Source organism: Ceratotherium simum, chromosome 6, assembly GCF_057802395.1.
Source record: "Ceratotherium simum simum isolate JZ-2026a chromosome 6, ASM5780239v1, whole genome shotgun sequence".
Lineage (NCBI taxonomy): Eukaryota > Metazoa > Chordata > Mammalia > Perissodactyla > Rhinocerotidae > Ceratotherium > Ceratotherium simum.
Window position 1 is genome coordinate 55,127,446 of NC_141905.1, and position 16,253 is coordinate 55,143,698.

General features: G+C 37.5%; 2 protein-coding genes across 5 annotated transcripts in view; one reads left to right on the forward strand and one right to left on the reverse strand.

Moving 5' to 3' along the window:
- The window catches only part of PLCE1 (phospholipase C epsilon 1), a 325,603-nt gene extending 323,422 nt beyond the window's left edge, over positions 1–2,181 (forward strand). For both annotated transcript variants that reach the window (XM_087432292.1, XM_087432293.1), the window contains exon 33: positions 769–2,181. The gene's annotated coding sequence lies outside the window, so the exon portion shown is untranslated. The remainder of the gene's footprint in view (positions 1–768) is intronic.
- The window catches only part of NOC3L (NOC3 like DNA replication regulator), a 57,845-nt gene that overhangs the window by 5,341 nt on the left and 36,251 nt on the right, over positions 1–16,253 (reverse strand). The window contains exon 21 of one of the 3 annotated variants that reach the window (XM_004427856.3): positions 5,511–6,938. The exons of 1 other annotated variant lie outside the window; for it this stretch is intronic. In XM_004427856.3, the coding sequence (XP_004427913.1) occupies positions 6,810–6,938 (129 nt within the window). In that variant the 3' untranslated portion in view covers positions 5,511–6,809. Of the gene's footprint in view, positions 1–5,510; positions 6,939–9,362; positions 9,486–16,253 lie in introns of those variants that run through there. One more of the 3 variants, XM_087432294.1, reaches the window with a different exon arrangement.

A 16,253-nucleotide genomic window follows, 5' to 3' on the forward strand; every position in this document is an offset into this window, starting at 1 on the left:
ACAAAAGAATACAACTCCACTAGGAATCTGACTTAAAAATAATATAGCATTACTAATTGCTTATATTTTAGGTGACGAGGGAGGGTGGTGGTGATTTAGATGAATGCCTTTGGCCTCAATTTTCCCGTAGCAAGGAGACATTTAGAATCATTCAGTTGACCTCAGCTTTGCTTAAACTTGGGGAAGCTTCTCGTTAAAAATACCCATTGATGCATCTATGGGAATAGATATCCCATGTTATGAACGCCTTTACAAATGGTGTTTCCAAGAAAGAGCACTTGTGAAAAAAGAAGGGCCTTTCTGTATATGCCCATAAGAAAACAAGTTTAGTATTTTTATTGCTTTCTGAGTGACATATTTCATGTTATTTGTTCTAAAATTTTCACCTCTAAAGTTTCAAGAGTTACCCCTTAATAATCTAAGAATTTCTAAACAATTATCTACCTTACTTTTATCTGAAGTAATAAATAGTTAGTTGAAGGAATTCCATCTTTTTAAAAAAGTTGAACAGTTTATTTGATTGTGATAAAAAAAAAATTTTTTTCTAAAGAACGTGGTGTTCCAGGGCAGAAATAGCCTAATGTTCCACCTCCTGGAACATCATGTTATAACATTGTGACTTTTATAGGAAATAATCTCTCCCCTAAACCCAGCCACCAGAGCTGTGGGTTTCTGTTGGTTGAACAACACTAACTCCTTGCTACACTGTAAATGTTTCTGCTCCTTCATTTTAAATATACTAATAAGCCTATGTATACAACTTCACAGGTGGTATCTTTTGGCAGGAAGTTAAAGTCAAGAACGAACATGGTGGAAACAAATATAATTCCCTTATTTTCCTTAAACTGGAAACTGATGACTTCTGAACTGAAGCCTTCTTCTCACATGATGTGAGGTCCACAGTGAGGGCAAGCAAAATGGCACAGGGCTAGCTGCCAACCAATTTCCTGATGAATGAAGCAAGGAAGCCCAGGAGACTGCCATTTTACGAACGTCAACAGTTGGGAAAACCAGTGCTAAGCTAACAATAATTGACTTAGAACAAGGGTCAGCAAACTTTGTAAAGGGCCAGATAGTAAATATTTGAGGCTTTATGGGCCATATGGTCTCTATTGCAACTACTCAACTCAGCCATTGTAGCGCAACAGCAGCCTTAGACAACACATACATGAACAAGCGTGGCTCTGTTCTAATAAAACTATTTACAGACACTAAAATTGGAATTTCATATAATTTTCATGTCACAAATAAACTCCTCTTTTGATTTTTTTCAACCACTTAAAAATTTAAAAACTATTTTTAGTTCAAGAGCCAGACAAAAACAGGTGGCAGGCTGGATTTGGCCCAAGGGCCATAGTTTGCTGACTTGACTTAGAAAGTTGGGAACAAGAGGTACAGCAATCTGAAAACAAGCAAGCTAGTTTAGCCATACATTTTATGGCTGAGAAATGGAAGCTTTTGGGCATTGCAAATGTAAATATGTCCTGTAAAATTCATTAAAAAGTAATTCAATTTAGTTTCTATATTGTGTACCATAGTGTACTCTCCTTTACGATTTCTTTTACATATAGAATAATATTGGGGTTTTCTTTAAGTTGATCGCGTATATATTCACAGGTTATTCCACTTTTGGTTTTTCACAAAATGAGTTTAGAATGATGTACAATTTAATATCTACTGAGTTGTGACGTCTTAACAAGAAACTTAACCTTTTTTTTAAAAGCAAAAGTAGATTGAGTTGGTGTTTAAATTTATTTATTTTGCAAAGTTTGTACTGACACTGTACTTAAATATTTATTATACATAGCTTTCTTCGTATCGCTTATGGATTAGAAATATTCGTGGTTCTATCTCACTATTTGAAGACAAATCTCCTAAAAAAGAAAATGTATGCTCTGAATACCTGAAATGGACCAGAATTTCATGTAAAAAAGCTTCATTTTCATTTCTGATTAACTGAAGAGCTATTGATCCAAGTTATACTTGCCATTTAATGTAAATTATTTTTAAAACCTTGCTGTATAACACTATCATGTGAGTGTAAAGGAGTCTTCTTATTCTTTGTATGAAGCAAATTATGACTTTTAAAATGAAATGTGTTCCTCTGAAGTAAAATCCAAATTTTCTTTCTATTGATATTAAAATTTAAGACATTTTTCTTCAAATTATAAAACACAGCAAAAATCTTAACCTTTGCTTTGAGAAGTTTTTTGCCAATTATAAAAATGAATAAAACAATCCCCAAGTTCTTTTCATATTCTAAAAACAGAAGTGTTAAAAATACAGCACACATAGCTTTCATGTTATTGGAAGTTCTTCCTGACTCAGAGTCTTCGTGCTGGAAGAACCACCCACCATTTGCTTGTTGACAGAATTCAGGCTGCTCCACTTTGTACAGTGTTACAGATTTCTTTAACACTTTAACATTTATAGGTTTGTACAGTGCTATAGGTTTCTTTAAATCAAATTGTCTATAACAAATGCTGCCCCATTTTTAAAAATATTCCAGAAACACTTGATCGAGCTTCTATAAACTAACAAACAAGCATTTTTTTCCTCTGTTTTGGCTTACCATCCATTGAAAACTGAGTTACTGATCTAACTAACTGGCTAGAGTCAAATGAAAACTATGCAGAGTAATGAGATGAAAAGCAAGACTGGTCTCTCTAGGTTTATCATTTGGCCTTGACTCTTTGTAAGCTCCGCCCCACCCCACCCCAAAGCCTTTAACATAGTTGATTTGGCTGCAGCACAAAAATCTGCAACTTACCTGGAGACTGAATGTGAGACTAGGTTTTAGCAAGTGAGTGTTTTAGCAACAGCCTGTTGCCTATGTTGCAACCCAACTTGGTTGGTCATTCCATTTTGAGGTTGTTCATTCCATTCTATTGCATTTGAGTCTTTGGCATTTTAGGAAGGATACATTGCTCGAAAATGTAAAAGGTCCACTCTACTACTACAACTAACCAGCACAACCTGATGTCTGCCAAAAGTACAAAATTTTTATTTATAGCTTATATGAATTATACAGCTATATTAGTATACCAAATGAAAGAAATTATCCTCTTATTTAGACTGCATCTAAAACAGCCTCCCAAACCATACCCATTACCCCTTCATACTTTTCAGACTACTAAAAATCTGCATAGCAAACGTTTATCAGTAGAGTTGATATGGAAAAGAATCTAACATGCAAGCTGGGTTTATTACAAGATTTTGAGGAAAAATATTTTAAGGTGCTTCACTAAAAACAAGGAGCATGAATTCTGTCACCTTGTTAGGTAGTGCCAACTTTTAAGAATATCTATAGCTGGCAAGAAAGGATTAGAGTAAGAATCCAATATGATGTGTGATGCTAGAAGAACTAGATTAACTTCCTCTCAGTCACCTGTTCATCTGGAATTGGTTGTTTTGCAAAATAATGTAAGATCACATGAGAGTGTTAAGGAATTGACAATAAGCTTGAGGATAACTCCGCAGAAAGTAACAATACTATGTGGGCAGAAAGTGCCCTCTTGTGGGAATGCCTCTTTTCATGTCATCCTTAGCAAGTAAAAGTTATTTATAAATTCTGCATTTAGGGGTAAATATGGAGTCTAGACTCAACCAAAGTGAGTTACAGATGCCTTCTTTTTAATCCAATATGCTTTCCTACAAAGGTCTCACATCACCATGGCTCTGGAGACACTGGAGACTCATTAATGAAAGTGGGCCTCCCCTATTGCTGCATATGTACTTTTTTTTTTTTTTTAACTCCATCTTCCCTTTCCTCTGTTCTCTCCCTTTCCAATATCTCTGTAGACCTCTTCTCCCCCATTCAGATGAACACCCACAGGCCTTGCTTAATTCTGAAAAGTAACCAGAGCTTGCATACCAGTCTGGTAAAACTGACTTAACTCTAAAACACAAAAGTCCACAACTCTACTCCCATGCAGAGATAGAAGAGTAGGATTTTCCTGGCCAGTGTCTGATCTTATACTTGGCAGAGTGAGAGGCAGCCTACAGGGAAAGCACTCTCTAGATGGCCGCCTCTGATTCCTTTCAGTTGCTTCTCTCACATCAGCAGCAAGGCAAGAAGAGGTGAATACCTGAGCCTTCCAAAAAGTTATTAGAAAAGGGAGATTGTCTCTTACACAAAGTCCATACTTGGGTCAACATTTCCATGATACAGTGCATTGTTAACAACATATGCGTCCTCTGCCATCTCTATGTAACAAGTTCCTAAAAGCAATCCTTGGCTGATGGCTAAGGATTTTGAAATAGGAATACCTGCAATGAATGTTGTTGAAATACTGAATCTCCATGATTACCAAGCTATTCATATACATCTCTTAGATGCAAAACACAACTGCTCAAGCCTGCCATCAAGCAGGCCTCTGAAACCTTCCCTATTTTAGATGACTGACACTGAATAGAGTAATGTCGCATTGTTAAAAACTCTGTGACTGATTTGCCTCAGCATGCAAGATCATGGAAGACAGAGGCTATGTTATTACCCCACTTCACGTTTAAGTGCCTAGCACAGTACTAAGCACATAGTAGGTGCTCAATATTTGTCTAGTTAAAAAAATATTAAAGCTGTAGCTTAGTATAGTCTCAGGGTGTGTGCGTGTGTGATTATTAATGACTACAATATTTAGTTCTGAAAATGAAACTCATCAACACAAAGCTACATAAGTTAATGCATAAATATATTTCATTCCCAAATTCATATAGGATACTGAAATACTAGATATATATCTAATTTTATGGTCCCACTGTAATTCTTTATATGTGTAACAAGAAGGTTAAAAGCATAATACCAGTGTGAAATAGTTGAATTTTTTTTTTTTGAGGAAGATTGGCCCTGTGCTAACATGTGTTGCCAAGATTCCTCTTTTTTCCCCCCAAAGCCCCAGTACATAGTTGTATATCATAGTTGTAGAACTGCGGCACTTCTTTGTGGGACACTGCCTCAACATGGCTTGATGAGCGGTGAGAAGGTCCACGCTCAGGATCTGAACTGGCAAACACCGGGCCACCAAAGCAGAACACGTGAACTTTGCTATGCCACCAGGCCGGCCCCATGAATTTCTATTTTAAAATTGATTTTTCACCTAAACTACAGTTTCTGCTGCCAAAGTGAAATATAAATGTGTCTGTATATGTTTGGAAAATAAATGATTTGTGACATGTATTGGTCACTTGTGCTCTGACGGGAGACCTTTGGTCATCCAAATAACTATTCATTAACAATCCTGAACTTCGTTTTATATCTAAAAGGTGGGTTACAAGCTAATATTTATATGTTGAATCATACATCTCTTATCATTAAATAATCAAGCCTAAAAAACCTGATCTTAGAAACACTCTTTTAAAATCACATATAAGAATATGCTAAAAGATTAACATGCACTGTTAAGCTGATATCCCCCACTCTTCTGTACTGATAAAGGAACTTTCTATTTTCATTTACTTCACGAGAACAAATGAGCTTTAGGCTCTAGACCAAAATAATTGGCTTCTATAACTCTGAAGAAATAAGAGACCTATTTATTTGGCTGGATTGCTGTGCATTTTTTAAAATTCTTACATCACAAGAATAGGAAAGAGAAAAAAGGAGTTGTTTTATTCAACTGTTCACAGTGGAAATATTTATTACCTGGTCAGTAAAACACCAATTCATAGGTCATTCTTAGAATATGGCAATGGCTGTTACATAAAATACTGCTATTTTTACATTCATAATAGGCATTTTATCTGTATTTTTTTAAAAAGGCCCTTCACTGGGTAGCCTATATCCTTAAAACAGGATGGTAAAGTCTCAGACTTGGTTTTTCCACCTGGGAGCAATTCTTCCCCCATCACTCTCCAGAACATGTGAGAAAATGTGAAGAACTTTGAAGAGATCAGAATCACGTTCAAACTTTCTTTGAAAGTAGCCATAATGAACACTGTCATTCTTTTTTTTAAAAGGCCAGATTACCTTCCTTCTTGAAGTGTATTATCCAGCAAGAGCCAATGAACCTGGTATCAAATTTCAAGCTACTTTTTCTGTTCTCAAAAATCTTCATAAAAATATACTCACTCAAATTTAGAATTTTTCTCACTTCCACCTATGGTTACAATAAAAACATATTTATTTGGTTATAAAGAGTATTTGGTTATACACAGTAGCTTAACGGTAAAAAGCAACCTCACAGTCTTGATTTTTCTGTGCTCTATGCTCTCATTTTAATCTAGCAACTGCATTTCAATAAGTTCAGTCAGAAGATTTTTTAAAAACTATAATTTAATATGTATATTAAGTTTAAAAAGGCAACATCATTAAGAAAGAAATTCCCAAATATTAGGAGAAGAGGAAAGGCTTTAGATTATCTTTCTTAATGAAATGACATTTTCAAAATTAGGGCAGAACCCCGTGCCACACAAAGGGTAATTCTTCCTCCTCTGTTAATTTTCTTTTTTTTTTTTTTTTTTAAACTTTATTTATTTATTTTTCCCCCCAAAGCCCCAGTAGATAGTTGTATGTCATAGTTGCACATCCTTCTAGTTGCTGTATGTGGGACTCGGCCTCAGCATGGCCGGAGAAGCGGTGCATCAGTGTGCACCCGGGGTTCTGAACCCGGGCCGCCAGCAACGGAACACGCGCACTTAACCGCTAAGCCACGGGGCTGGCCCCCCTCTGTTAATTTTCTTAGGACGTTTCCCTTGTATAAAAAGAGAAGGTCCTAAATTAACAATATATCTTTATGTGCATTTGTGCATGCGCACGCGCGCACACACACACACAAATATACAACCAAGTCCCCTGATTCTTCTTTCTTCTACTACTGTGGTGATGATTCCAAATATTTGGTGAAATCCAGAGGCAAGTGAGTAGCAACTTCATTGCAATGTCTTTTGATTAGCTGATTTAAATCTTCATCCAAAAATGAGTCTCTTTGTAAAACTTTATCCTGAAAAAATATTAAAAGTATGAGTTGGGGCCGGCCCCATGGCAAAGGTTAAGTTCAGCACAATCTGCTTCAGCAGCCTGGGTTCGCGGGTTTGGATTCCTGGCACGGACCTATGCCGCTAATCAGCCAAGCTGAGGTGGCAACCCACATACAAAATAGAGGAAGTTTGGCACAGATGTTAGCTCGGGGCAAATCTTCCTCACCAAAAAAAAAAAAAAGTATGAATTAAAAGTTCTTATGCCATAAGCAAAAGCCAAGTTATGATCAAAGTTGAAAATGGCAACAGGTGACACGAAACCAACACATGAAACATAATACACAGGTGCTGGGTCGGGTCTTGGACATATCCTATGCTGAACGGAACAGACTGATTGTTCTATAGAGACAGTCTGACTGTCCCCATAGAATTCCAACCCCAGAGTTCCATCCTACCATTGACTCCTGAACATGAAAGAAATCTACCTATAAAACAATTAAGCAAGTTGAATCAGTTATTGAGACATATTTAGTTTTTATTTCATCTTTAAAAAAAAAAATGAGGTGACGTCAGCATCATGGCAGAATGAGTTGTTCCCTTTGTCTCTTCCCTCTAAGTTACAACTAAACGGACATCCATTAACCAACAGAGGATTCCCTACACAACACAACAGGATGCCTGAGAGATCCACACAGCTATCCATCTGAAGGTGGGTGGACTGGACCCCCAGAAAGCAGTGGAATTAAGGGAGCGGACCCCACCTACTCCCCGGTGGAAGTGATCAAGGTCACAAATCCTCATACAGCGGTCTGCATGACTGTGAAGGGAGGCAGAGACAGCCCAGTCTGCATACAAACGCTTTTGTAGTAGTAATCCAACCCGCAGGAGCACCCATCTACCATGGCGGCCCCGCCTGAGCAAACGCTCCCGACCAAGTGGTGGTGGCTCAGCTCATGCAAAGGCACCTTCCCTACTGAGCACAACCCACCCACCGAGCAGAGCAGCCCAGCTGTGACCTGCCCACCAAACACAGCAGCCCCACTCGTGTGAACACAACTTGCCAAGCAGCTGCAGGCAGCCCCATCAACACAGAGCAGCTCAACCAGCACAACTGTGAGTAGACTGGGCGGGAACAAAAAACACAGCCCCTGCACCCTCCACAGCAGTGGAGGTGGAATCTGCGACCAGAAGCAACAGAAACCACAGCAGAACTTGTGACCCAGCCCCCCGTGCTACAAACCCTGACACCAGCTCCACCAGCAGCAAGGACTGTACACAAGCCCCAGGCTCGCCAGGTTCCCACCAACTACAGTGACACCTGTGAACACAGCACCCCTGACAGTGGTGCAACCAGCACATCAAGACAACCCAGGAACAGCAGCGCAAGTGGTGCACGGCACAGCAGCATCCAAGCCTGCAGAGACCCCCGTGGAGGAGCAATGAGACCCAGGTGAGCAGAACCAAAGTAACCAAAGCTTTACCCAAATAAGAAAAGATGATTACTGCCACAAATGTGCCAGCAGAGGATCAATTCATCAATCACCATGAAGAACTACCGTAACACTGCAGGACAGAAGGAAAATAACTCCAGAAACCAAACCTCAAGTCACAGAAAATTACAATGTAAATGACAGAGAATTCAAAATAGCTGTCAAAAAGAAACTGAACAAATTACAAGAAAATGCAGAAAGACAGTTCAATGAGCTCAGGAATAAAATTAATGAACAGAAGAAATACTTCACCAACGAGAGTGAAGTCCTAAAAAAAAAAATCATATTGAAATTCTGGATATGAAGAACACAATTAATGAGATAAAAAATAAAGTTGAAAGCATAAAAAATAGAGCAAACCTTATGGAGGAGAGAATTAGTGACCTGGAAGATAGAAATATAGAAATGCTTCAGGTGGAGGAGAGACCTAAGATGTAAAAAAAATGAAATTCTTCAAGAAATATCCAACTCAATTAGGAAAAGTAACATAAGGATTATAGGTTACCCAGAGGGAGAATGGAGGGAGAAAGGAGCAAAGAGAACTTGTTCAAAGAAATAATAGCTGAGAACTTCCCAAAGCTGGGGAAGGAAGTGGCCATACAAGTACAGAAAGCCAACAGACCTCCTACTTATCAATGCAATAAGATCCTCTCCAAGGCGTATAATATTAACACTGTCAAAAGTCAATAACAGACCTAGTAGACATATACATAACACTCCGTCCAAAAACAGCTGACTACACCTTCTTCTCAAGCACATATGGAACGTTCTCAAGGACAGACCACATGTTGGGAAACAAGGCAAGCTTCAATAAATTTAAGATTGAAACCATAACAAGCATATTTTCAGACCATAATGCTATGAAATTAGAAATCAACTATAAGAAAAAAACTGGGAAAGTGACAAAGATGTGAAGATTAAACAACATGCTACTGAACAACCAATGGATCACTGACGAAATTAAAGGAGAAATCAAAAAAATATCTGGAAACAAATGAAAATGAAAATTTGCCATACCAACTCATACAGGATGCAGCAAAAGCGGTCCTGAGAGGGAAATTCATAGCAATACAGGCCCACCTTAACAAACAAGAAAAAGCCCAAATAAGCAACGTTAAATTACACCTAACAGAACTAGAAAGAGAAGAGCAAACAAACCCCAAAGACAGAAGGAGAGAAATAATAAAAATTAGAGCAGAAACAAATGAAATTGAGACCAACAAAAAACAGTAGAAAGGATTAATGAAACAAAGAGTTGGTTCTTTGAGAAGATAAGCAAAATTGACAAACCCTTAGCCAGACTCACTAAGAAAAAAAGAGAAAAGTCTCAAATAAATAAAATTAGAAATGAAAGAGAAGAGCCAGCCCTGTGGCTTAGTGGTTAAGCGCACACGCTCCACTACTGGCGGCCCAGGTTCGGGTCCTGGGCACGCACCAACACACCACTTCTCCAGCCACGCTAAGGCTGCGTCCCACACATAGCAACTAGAAGGAGGTGCAACTATGACATACAACTATCTACTGGGGCTTTGGGGTGGGGGGAGGAGGAGGGTTGGCAATAGATGTTAGCTCAGAGCAGGTCTTCCTCAGCAAAAAGAGGAGGATTAGCATGGATGTTAGCTCAGGGCTGATCTTCCTCACAAAAAAAAAAAAAAAAAGAAAAAGAAATGAAAGAGAAGAAATTACAATAAATACCAAAGAAATACAAAGGATTATAAGAGAAAACTATGAGAAACTATATGCCAACAAATTGGACAATCTAGAAGAAATGGATAAATTCTTAGCCTCATACAACCTTGCAAAACTGAACCAAGAAAAAACAAAGAATATGAATAGACCAATCACAAGTAAAGAGATTGAAATAGTAATCAAAAACCTCCCAAAAAATAAAAGTCCAGGACCAGATGGCTTCTCTGGAGAATTTTATCAAACGTTCAAAGATTTAATCTCTATCCTTCTCAAACTATTCCAAAAATAGAGGAAGATGGAACACTTCCTAACTCATTCTACGAGGCCAACATCACCCTGATACCAAAGCCAGACAAAGACAATACAAAGAAGGAAAATTACAGGCCAATATCACTGATGAACATAGGTGCAAATATCCTCAACAAAATATGGCAAACCAAATACAACAATACATTAAAAAGATCATACACCATGATCAATGGGATTTATACCAGGGATACAGGGACGGTTCAACATCTGCAAATCAATCAATGTGATACATCACATCAACAAAACAAAGAATAAAAACCACATGGTCATCTCAATAGATGCAGAGAACACATTTGACAAGATCCAACATCCATTTATGATAAAAACCCTCAACAAAATGGGTATAGAAGGAAAGTACCTCAACATAATAAAAGCTATTTATGACAAACCCACAGCCAACATCATACTCAAGGGGTAAAGTCTGAAAGCCATTCCTCTGAGAACAGGAACAAGACAAGGCAGCCCACTCTCACCACTCTTATTCAACACAGTACTGGAGGTTTTGGCCTGAGCAATTAGGCAAGAAAAAGGAATAAAAGGAATCCAAATAAGCAATGAAGAAGTGAAACTCTCACTATTTGCAGGCGACATGATTTTATACATAGAAAACCCTATGTATAATAATAATACATAATATTATTATGTATATTATATATACATATCTATATTATAATAGAAATAGTAACCACAGCAAAGTTGCAGGTACAAAATCAACTTACAAAAATCAGTTGCATATCTGTATGCTAATAACGAACCAACAGAAAGAAAGCTCAAAAAGATAATACCATTTACAGTTGCATCAAAAAGAATAAAATATCGAGGAATAAATCTTACCAAGGAGTTGAAAGACCTATACAATGAAAACTACAAGATATTATTGAAAGAAATCGATAATGACATAAAGAAATGGAAAGACATCCCATGCACATGGATTGGAAGAATAAACATAGTTAAAATGTCTATATTACCTAAGCAATCTACAGATTCAATGCAATCCCAATCAGAATCCCAAGGACATTCTTCATTGAAATAGAAATAAGAATACCAAAATTCATATGGGGCAACAAAAGACCCCAAATAGCTAAAGCAATCCTAAGAAAAAAGAATGAAGTTGGAAGCATCACAATCCCTGACTTCAAAACATACTACAAAGCAATAGTAATCAAAACAGCATGGTACTGGTACAAAAACAGACATACAGATCAATGGAACAGAACTGAAAGCCCAGAAATAAAACCACACATATACGGACAACTAATTTTCGACAAAGGAGCTAACAACATACAACAGAGAAAGGAAGGTCTCTTCAATAAATGGTGCTGGGAAAACTGGACAGCCACATGCAAAAGAATGAAAATGGACCATCAGCTATCACCATTCACAAAATTAACTCAAAACTCAAAGACCTGAAGATGAGACCCAAAACTATAAAACTCATAGAAGAAAATATAGGCAACACATTATTTGACATTGGTCATAAAGGAATCTTTTTGGATGCCATACCTACTCAGACGAGGGAAACTAAAGAAAAAATAAGCAAGTGGGACTTCATCAGATTAAAGAGCTTCTACAAGACAAATGAAACCAGGATCAAAATGAATAGACAACCCACCAGATGGGAGAAAATATTTGCAAAACATATATCTGACAAGGGGTTAATCTCCATAATATCTAAAGAACTCACACAACTGAAGAACAAAAAAACAAACAACCCGATAAAAAAATGGGCAGAGGAGATGAACAGACACTTCTCCAAAGAAGATATACAGATGGCCAAAAGGCATATGAAAAGATGTTCAACATCACTAATGATCAGGGAAATGCAAATCAAAACAACACTAAGATATCACCTCATGCCCGTTAGAATGGCTATAATCACCAAGACAAAATATAACAAATGTTGGAGAGGATGTGGAAAAACGGGAACCCTCATACACTGCTGGTAGGAATGCAAACTGGTGCAGCCTCTATGGAAAAGGGTATGGAGATTCCTCAAAAGATTAAAAACAGAAATACCCTATGAACCAGCTATCCCACTACTGGGAATCTATCCAACGAACCTGAAATCAACAATCCAAAGAGGCTTATGCACTCCTGTGTTCATTGCAGCATTATTCACTATAGCCACGAAGTGGAAGCAACCCAAGTGTCTCTCGACTGACGATTGGATAAAGAAGATGTGGTATATACATACCATGGAATACTACTCAGCCATACAAAAAGACAAAATAGTCCCATTTGCAACAACATGGATGAACCTGGAGAATATTATGTTAAGTGAAATAAGCCAGAAAGAGAAAGACAAACACTGTATGATCTCACTCATATGTGGAATATAAACCAACACATGGACAGAGAAAATTGTACTGTGGTTACCAGGGGCAATGGGGATGGGAGGTGGGCACAAGGGGTGAAGGGAGACATGCATACGGTGATTGACAAACAAAAATGCACAACCAAAATTTCACAATGTTATAAACTATTAAGACATCAATAAAAATATAATTTAAAAAATTGAAAAAAAAGCCAATAACAAAGAAAAAATATTAACAATAGTAAGGCATAAGAAAATAAGCTACAAAGGAACCCCCACAACAGGCTTTCAGCAGATTTCTCAACAGAAACCTTACAGGCTAGGAAAGAATGGAATGATACATTCAAAACACTGAAAGACAAAAACTATCAGCCAAGAATATTCTATCTAACGAAATTATCCTTCAGATATGACAGTGAAATAAAAGATTTCCCAGATAAACAAAAGCTGAGGGAGCTCACTGACACTGGACCTGCCTTACAAGAAAGGATGAAGGGAGCCCTCCTACCTGAAACAAAAAGGCAAAGGTTTACAAAGCTTTCAGCAATGAGATAAACAGAAAAAAATCAGAAAATTGCAGCTCTCTATCAGAACAGGTTAGCAAACAATTAAACATAAAAGATAGTTAGCAAACGATCAGACATAAAAGATACAGGGAAAGAAAGCATCAAAAGTAACTATAAGCACTTCAATTTAGTCACAAACTGACAACACAAAAAATAATAATAATAATAATAATAATAATAATAATAATAATCCCTAGATATATACAGAAGGGAAAGAGGAAAGGGATGGAAACTGCTTAGGCTAATGGAGATAAAAGGCTATCAAAAAATGAACAATATCATCTATGAGATCTTTTATACAAACCTCATGGTAGCCACTAACCAAAAAGTGGAGCAGTCACAAATCAAAAATAACGAGAAAATTATCATAGAAAACCACCAAACTGAAATGGCAGAAAGAAATACAAGAAAAAGAAACAATGGAAATACAGAACAACTGGAAAACAAGAAATAAAATGGCAGCATTAAGCCCTCATGTACCAATAATCACTCTAAATGTAAATGGATTGAATTCACCAATCAAAAGACAGAGTGGCTACATGGATTAAAAAACACGACCCAACAATGTGCTGCCTCCAGGAAAAGCATCTCAGCTCTAACAACAAGCATAGGCTCAGACTAAAAGTATGGAAGACGATACTCTAAGCAAATGGCAAGCAAAAGAAAGTGAGTGTAGCCATTCGTACATCAGACAAAGCAGACTTCAAGATAAAAAAGATAATGAGAGACAAAGAGAAGCAGTATATAATGATAAAAGGGACATTCCACCAAGAGGACATAACACTTATTAATATATATGCACCTAACACAGGCGCACCAAAGGATATAAAGCAACTATCAACAGACCTAAAGGAAGAAAATAACAGCATCACAATAATAGTTGGGGACCTCAACATCCCACTTACATCAATGGATAGATCATCCAGACAGAAAGTCAACAACGAAACAGTGGCCTTAAACTAAACACTGGACTAGATGGACTTAATATCTAGATATATACAGAACATTCCATCCAAAAACAGAATACACATTCTTTTCAAGTGCACATGGAATATTCTCAAAGATAAACCATATGTTGGGAAACAAGGCAAGCCTCAATAAATTTAAGAAGACCGAAATTATATCAAGCATCTTTTCCAACCACAATGCTATGAAACTAGAAATCAACTACAAGAAAAAACCTAAGAAAGGCAGAAATATGCGGAAACTAAACAACGTGCTACTGAACAACCACTGGATCAACAAAGAAATCAAAGGAGAAATCAAAAAATACCTGGAGACAAATGAAAATGAAACTACAACATACCAACTCTTAGGGGATGCAGCAAAAGCAGCAGTAAGAGGGAAATTTATAGCAATACAAGCTAACCTCAACAAACAAGAAAATTTTCAAATGAGTAATCTTAAACTACACCTAAAAGAACTAAAAAAAAGAACAAACAAAGCCCAAAGACAGCAGAAGGAAAGAAATAATAAAAATCAGAGCATAAATAAATGAAAAATAGACTGAAAAAACGGTTCAGATCCCAGGCGCGCACCAACACACCGCTTGTCCAGCCATGCTGAGGCCGCATCCCACATACAGCAACTAGAAGGATGTGCAGCTATGACATACAACTATTTACTGGGGCTTTGGGGGAAAAAAAATAAAATAAAATAAATAAATAAAATAAAAATTAGAAACGAAAGAGGAGGGGCCGCCCTGGTGGCACAAGTGGTTAGCTGCATGCACTCTGCTGCGCTGGCCCGGGGTTCACCGGTTCGGATCCCGGGTGCACACCAACGCACCGCTTGTCGGGCCATGCAGTGGCGGCGTCTCATATAAAGCAGAGGAAGATGGGCATGGACATTAGCCCAGGGCCAGTCTTCCTCAGCAAAAAAAGAGGAGGATTGGCAGATGTTAGCTCAGGGCCGATCTTCCTTACAGAAAAAAAAAAAAGAAAGAAACAAAAGAGGAGAAATGACAATAGATACCAGAGAAACACTAAGGATTGTAAGAGAATACTATGAAAAACTATATGCCAACAAATTGGATAACCTAGAAATACAACCTCCCAAAACCGAATCAAGAAGAAATAGAGAATCTGAATAGACCAATCACAAGTAAAGACATTGAAACAGTAATCAAAAACTTACCAAAAAATAAAAGCCCAGGACCAGATGGCTTCTCTGGAAAATTCTACCAAGCATTCAAAGAAGATTTAATACCTATCCTTGAACAATTCCAAAAAATTGCAGAATGCTTCTTAACTCATTCTAAGAGGCCAACATCACCCTGATACCAAAACCAGACAAGGACAACACAAAAAAGGAAAATTACAGGCCAATATCTCAGAACATAGAGGCAAAAATGCTCAACAAAATACTGGCAAACCAAATACAGCAATACATTAAAAAGATCATACACCATGATCAAGTGGGATTTGTACCAGGGACGCAGGGATGGTTCAACATCCGCAAATCAATCAATGTGATCCATCACATTAACAAAACGAGGAATAAAATCCACATGATCATCTTGATAGACGCAGAGAAAGCATCTGACAAAATCCAACATCCATTTATGATAAAAACTCTCAATAAAATGGGTATAGAAGGAAAGTACTTCAACATAACAAAGGCCACATATGACAAACCCACAGCCAACATCATACTTAATGGGGAAAAACTGAAAGTCATCTCTCTGAGAACAGGAACAAGACAAGGGTGCCCACTCTCACCACTCTTATTCAACATAGTACTGGAGGTTTTGGCCAGAGCAATTAGGCAAGAAAAAGAAACAAAAGGAATCCAAACAGGCAATGGAGAAGTGAAACTCTGGCTGTTTGCAGATGACGTCATTTTATATATAGAAAACCCTAAAGAATCCATCGGAAAACTATTACAAAAAATCAAGAACTACAGCAAAGCTGCAGGGTACAAAAATCAACCTACAAAAATCAGTTGCATTTCTATACACTGATAACGAAC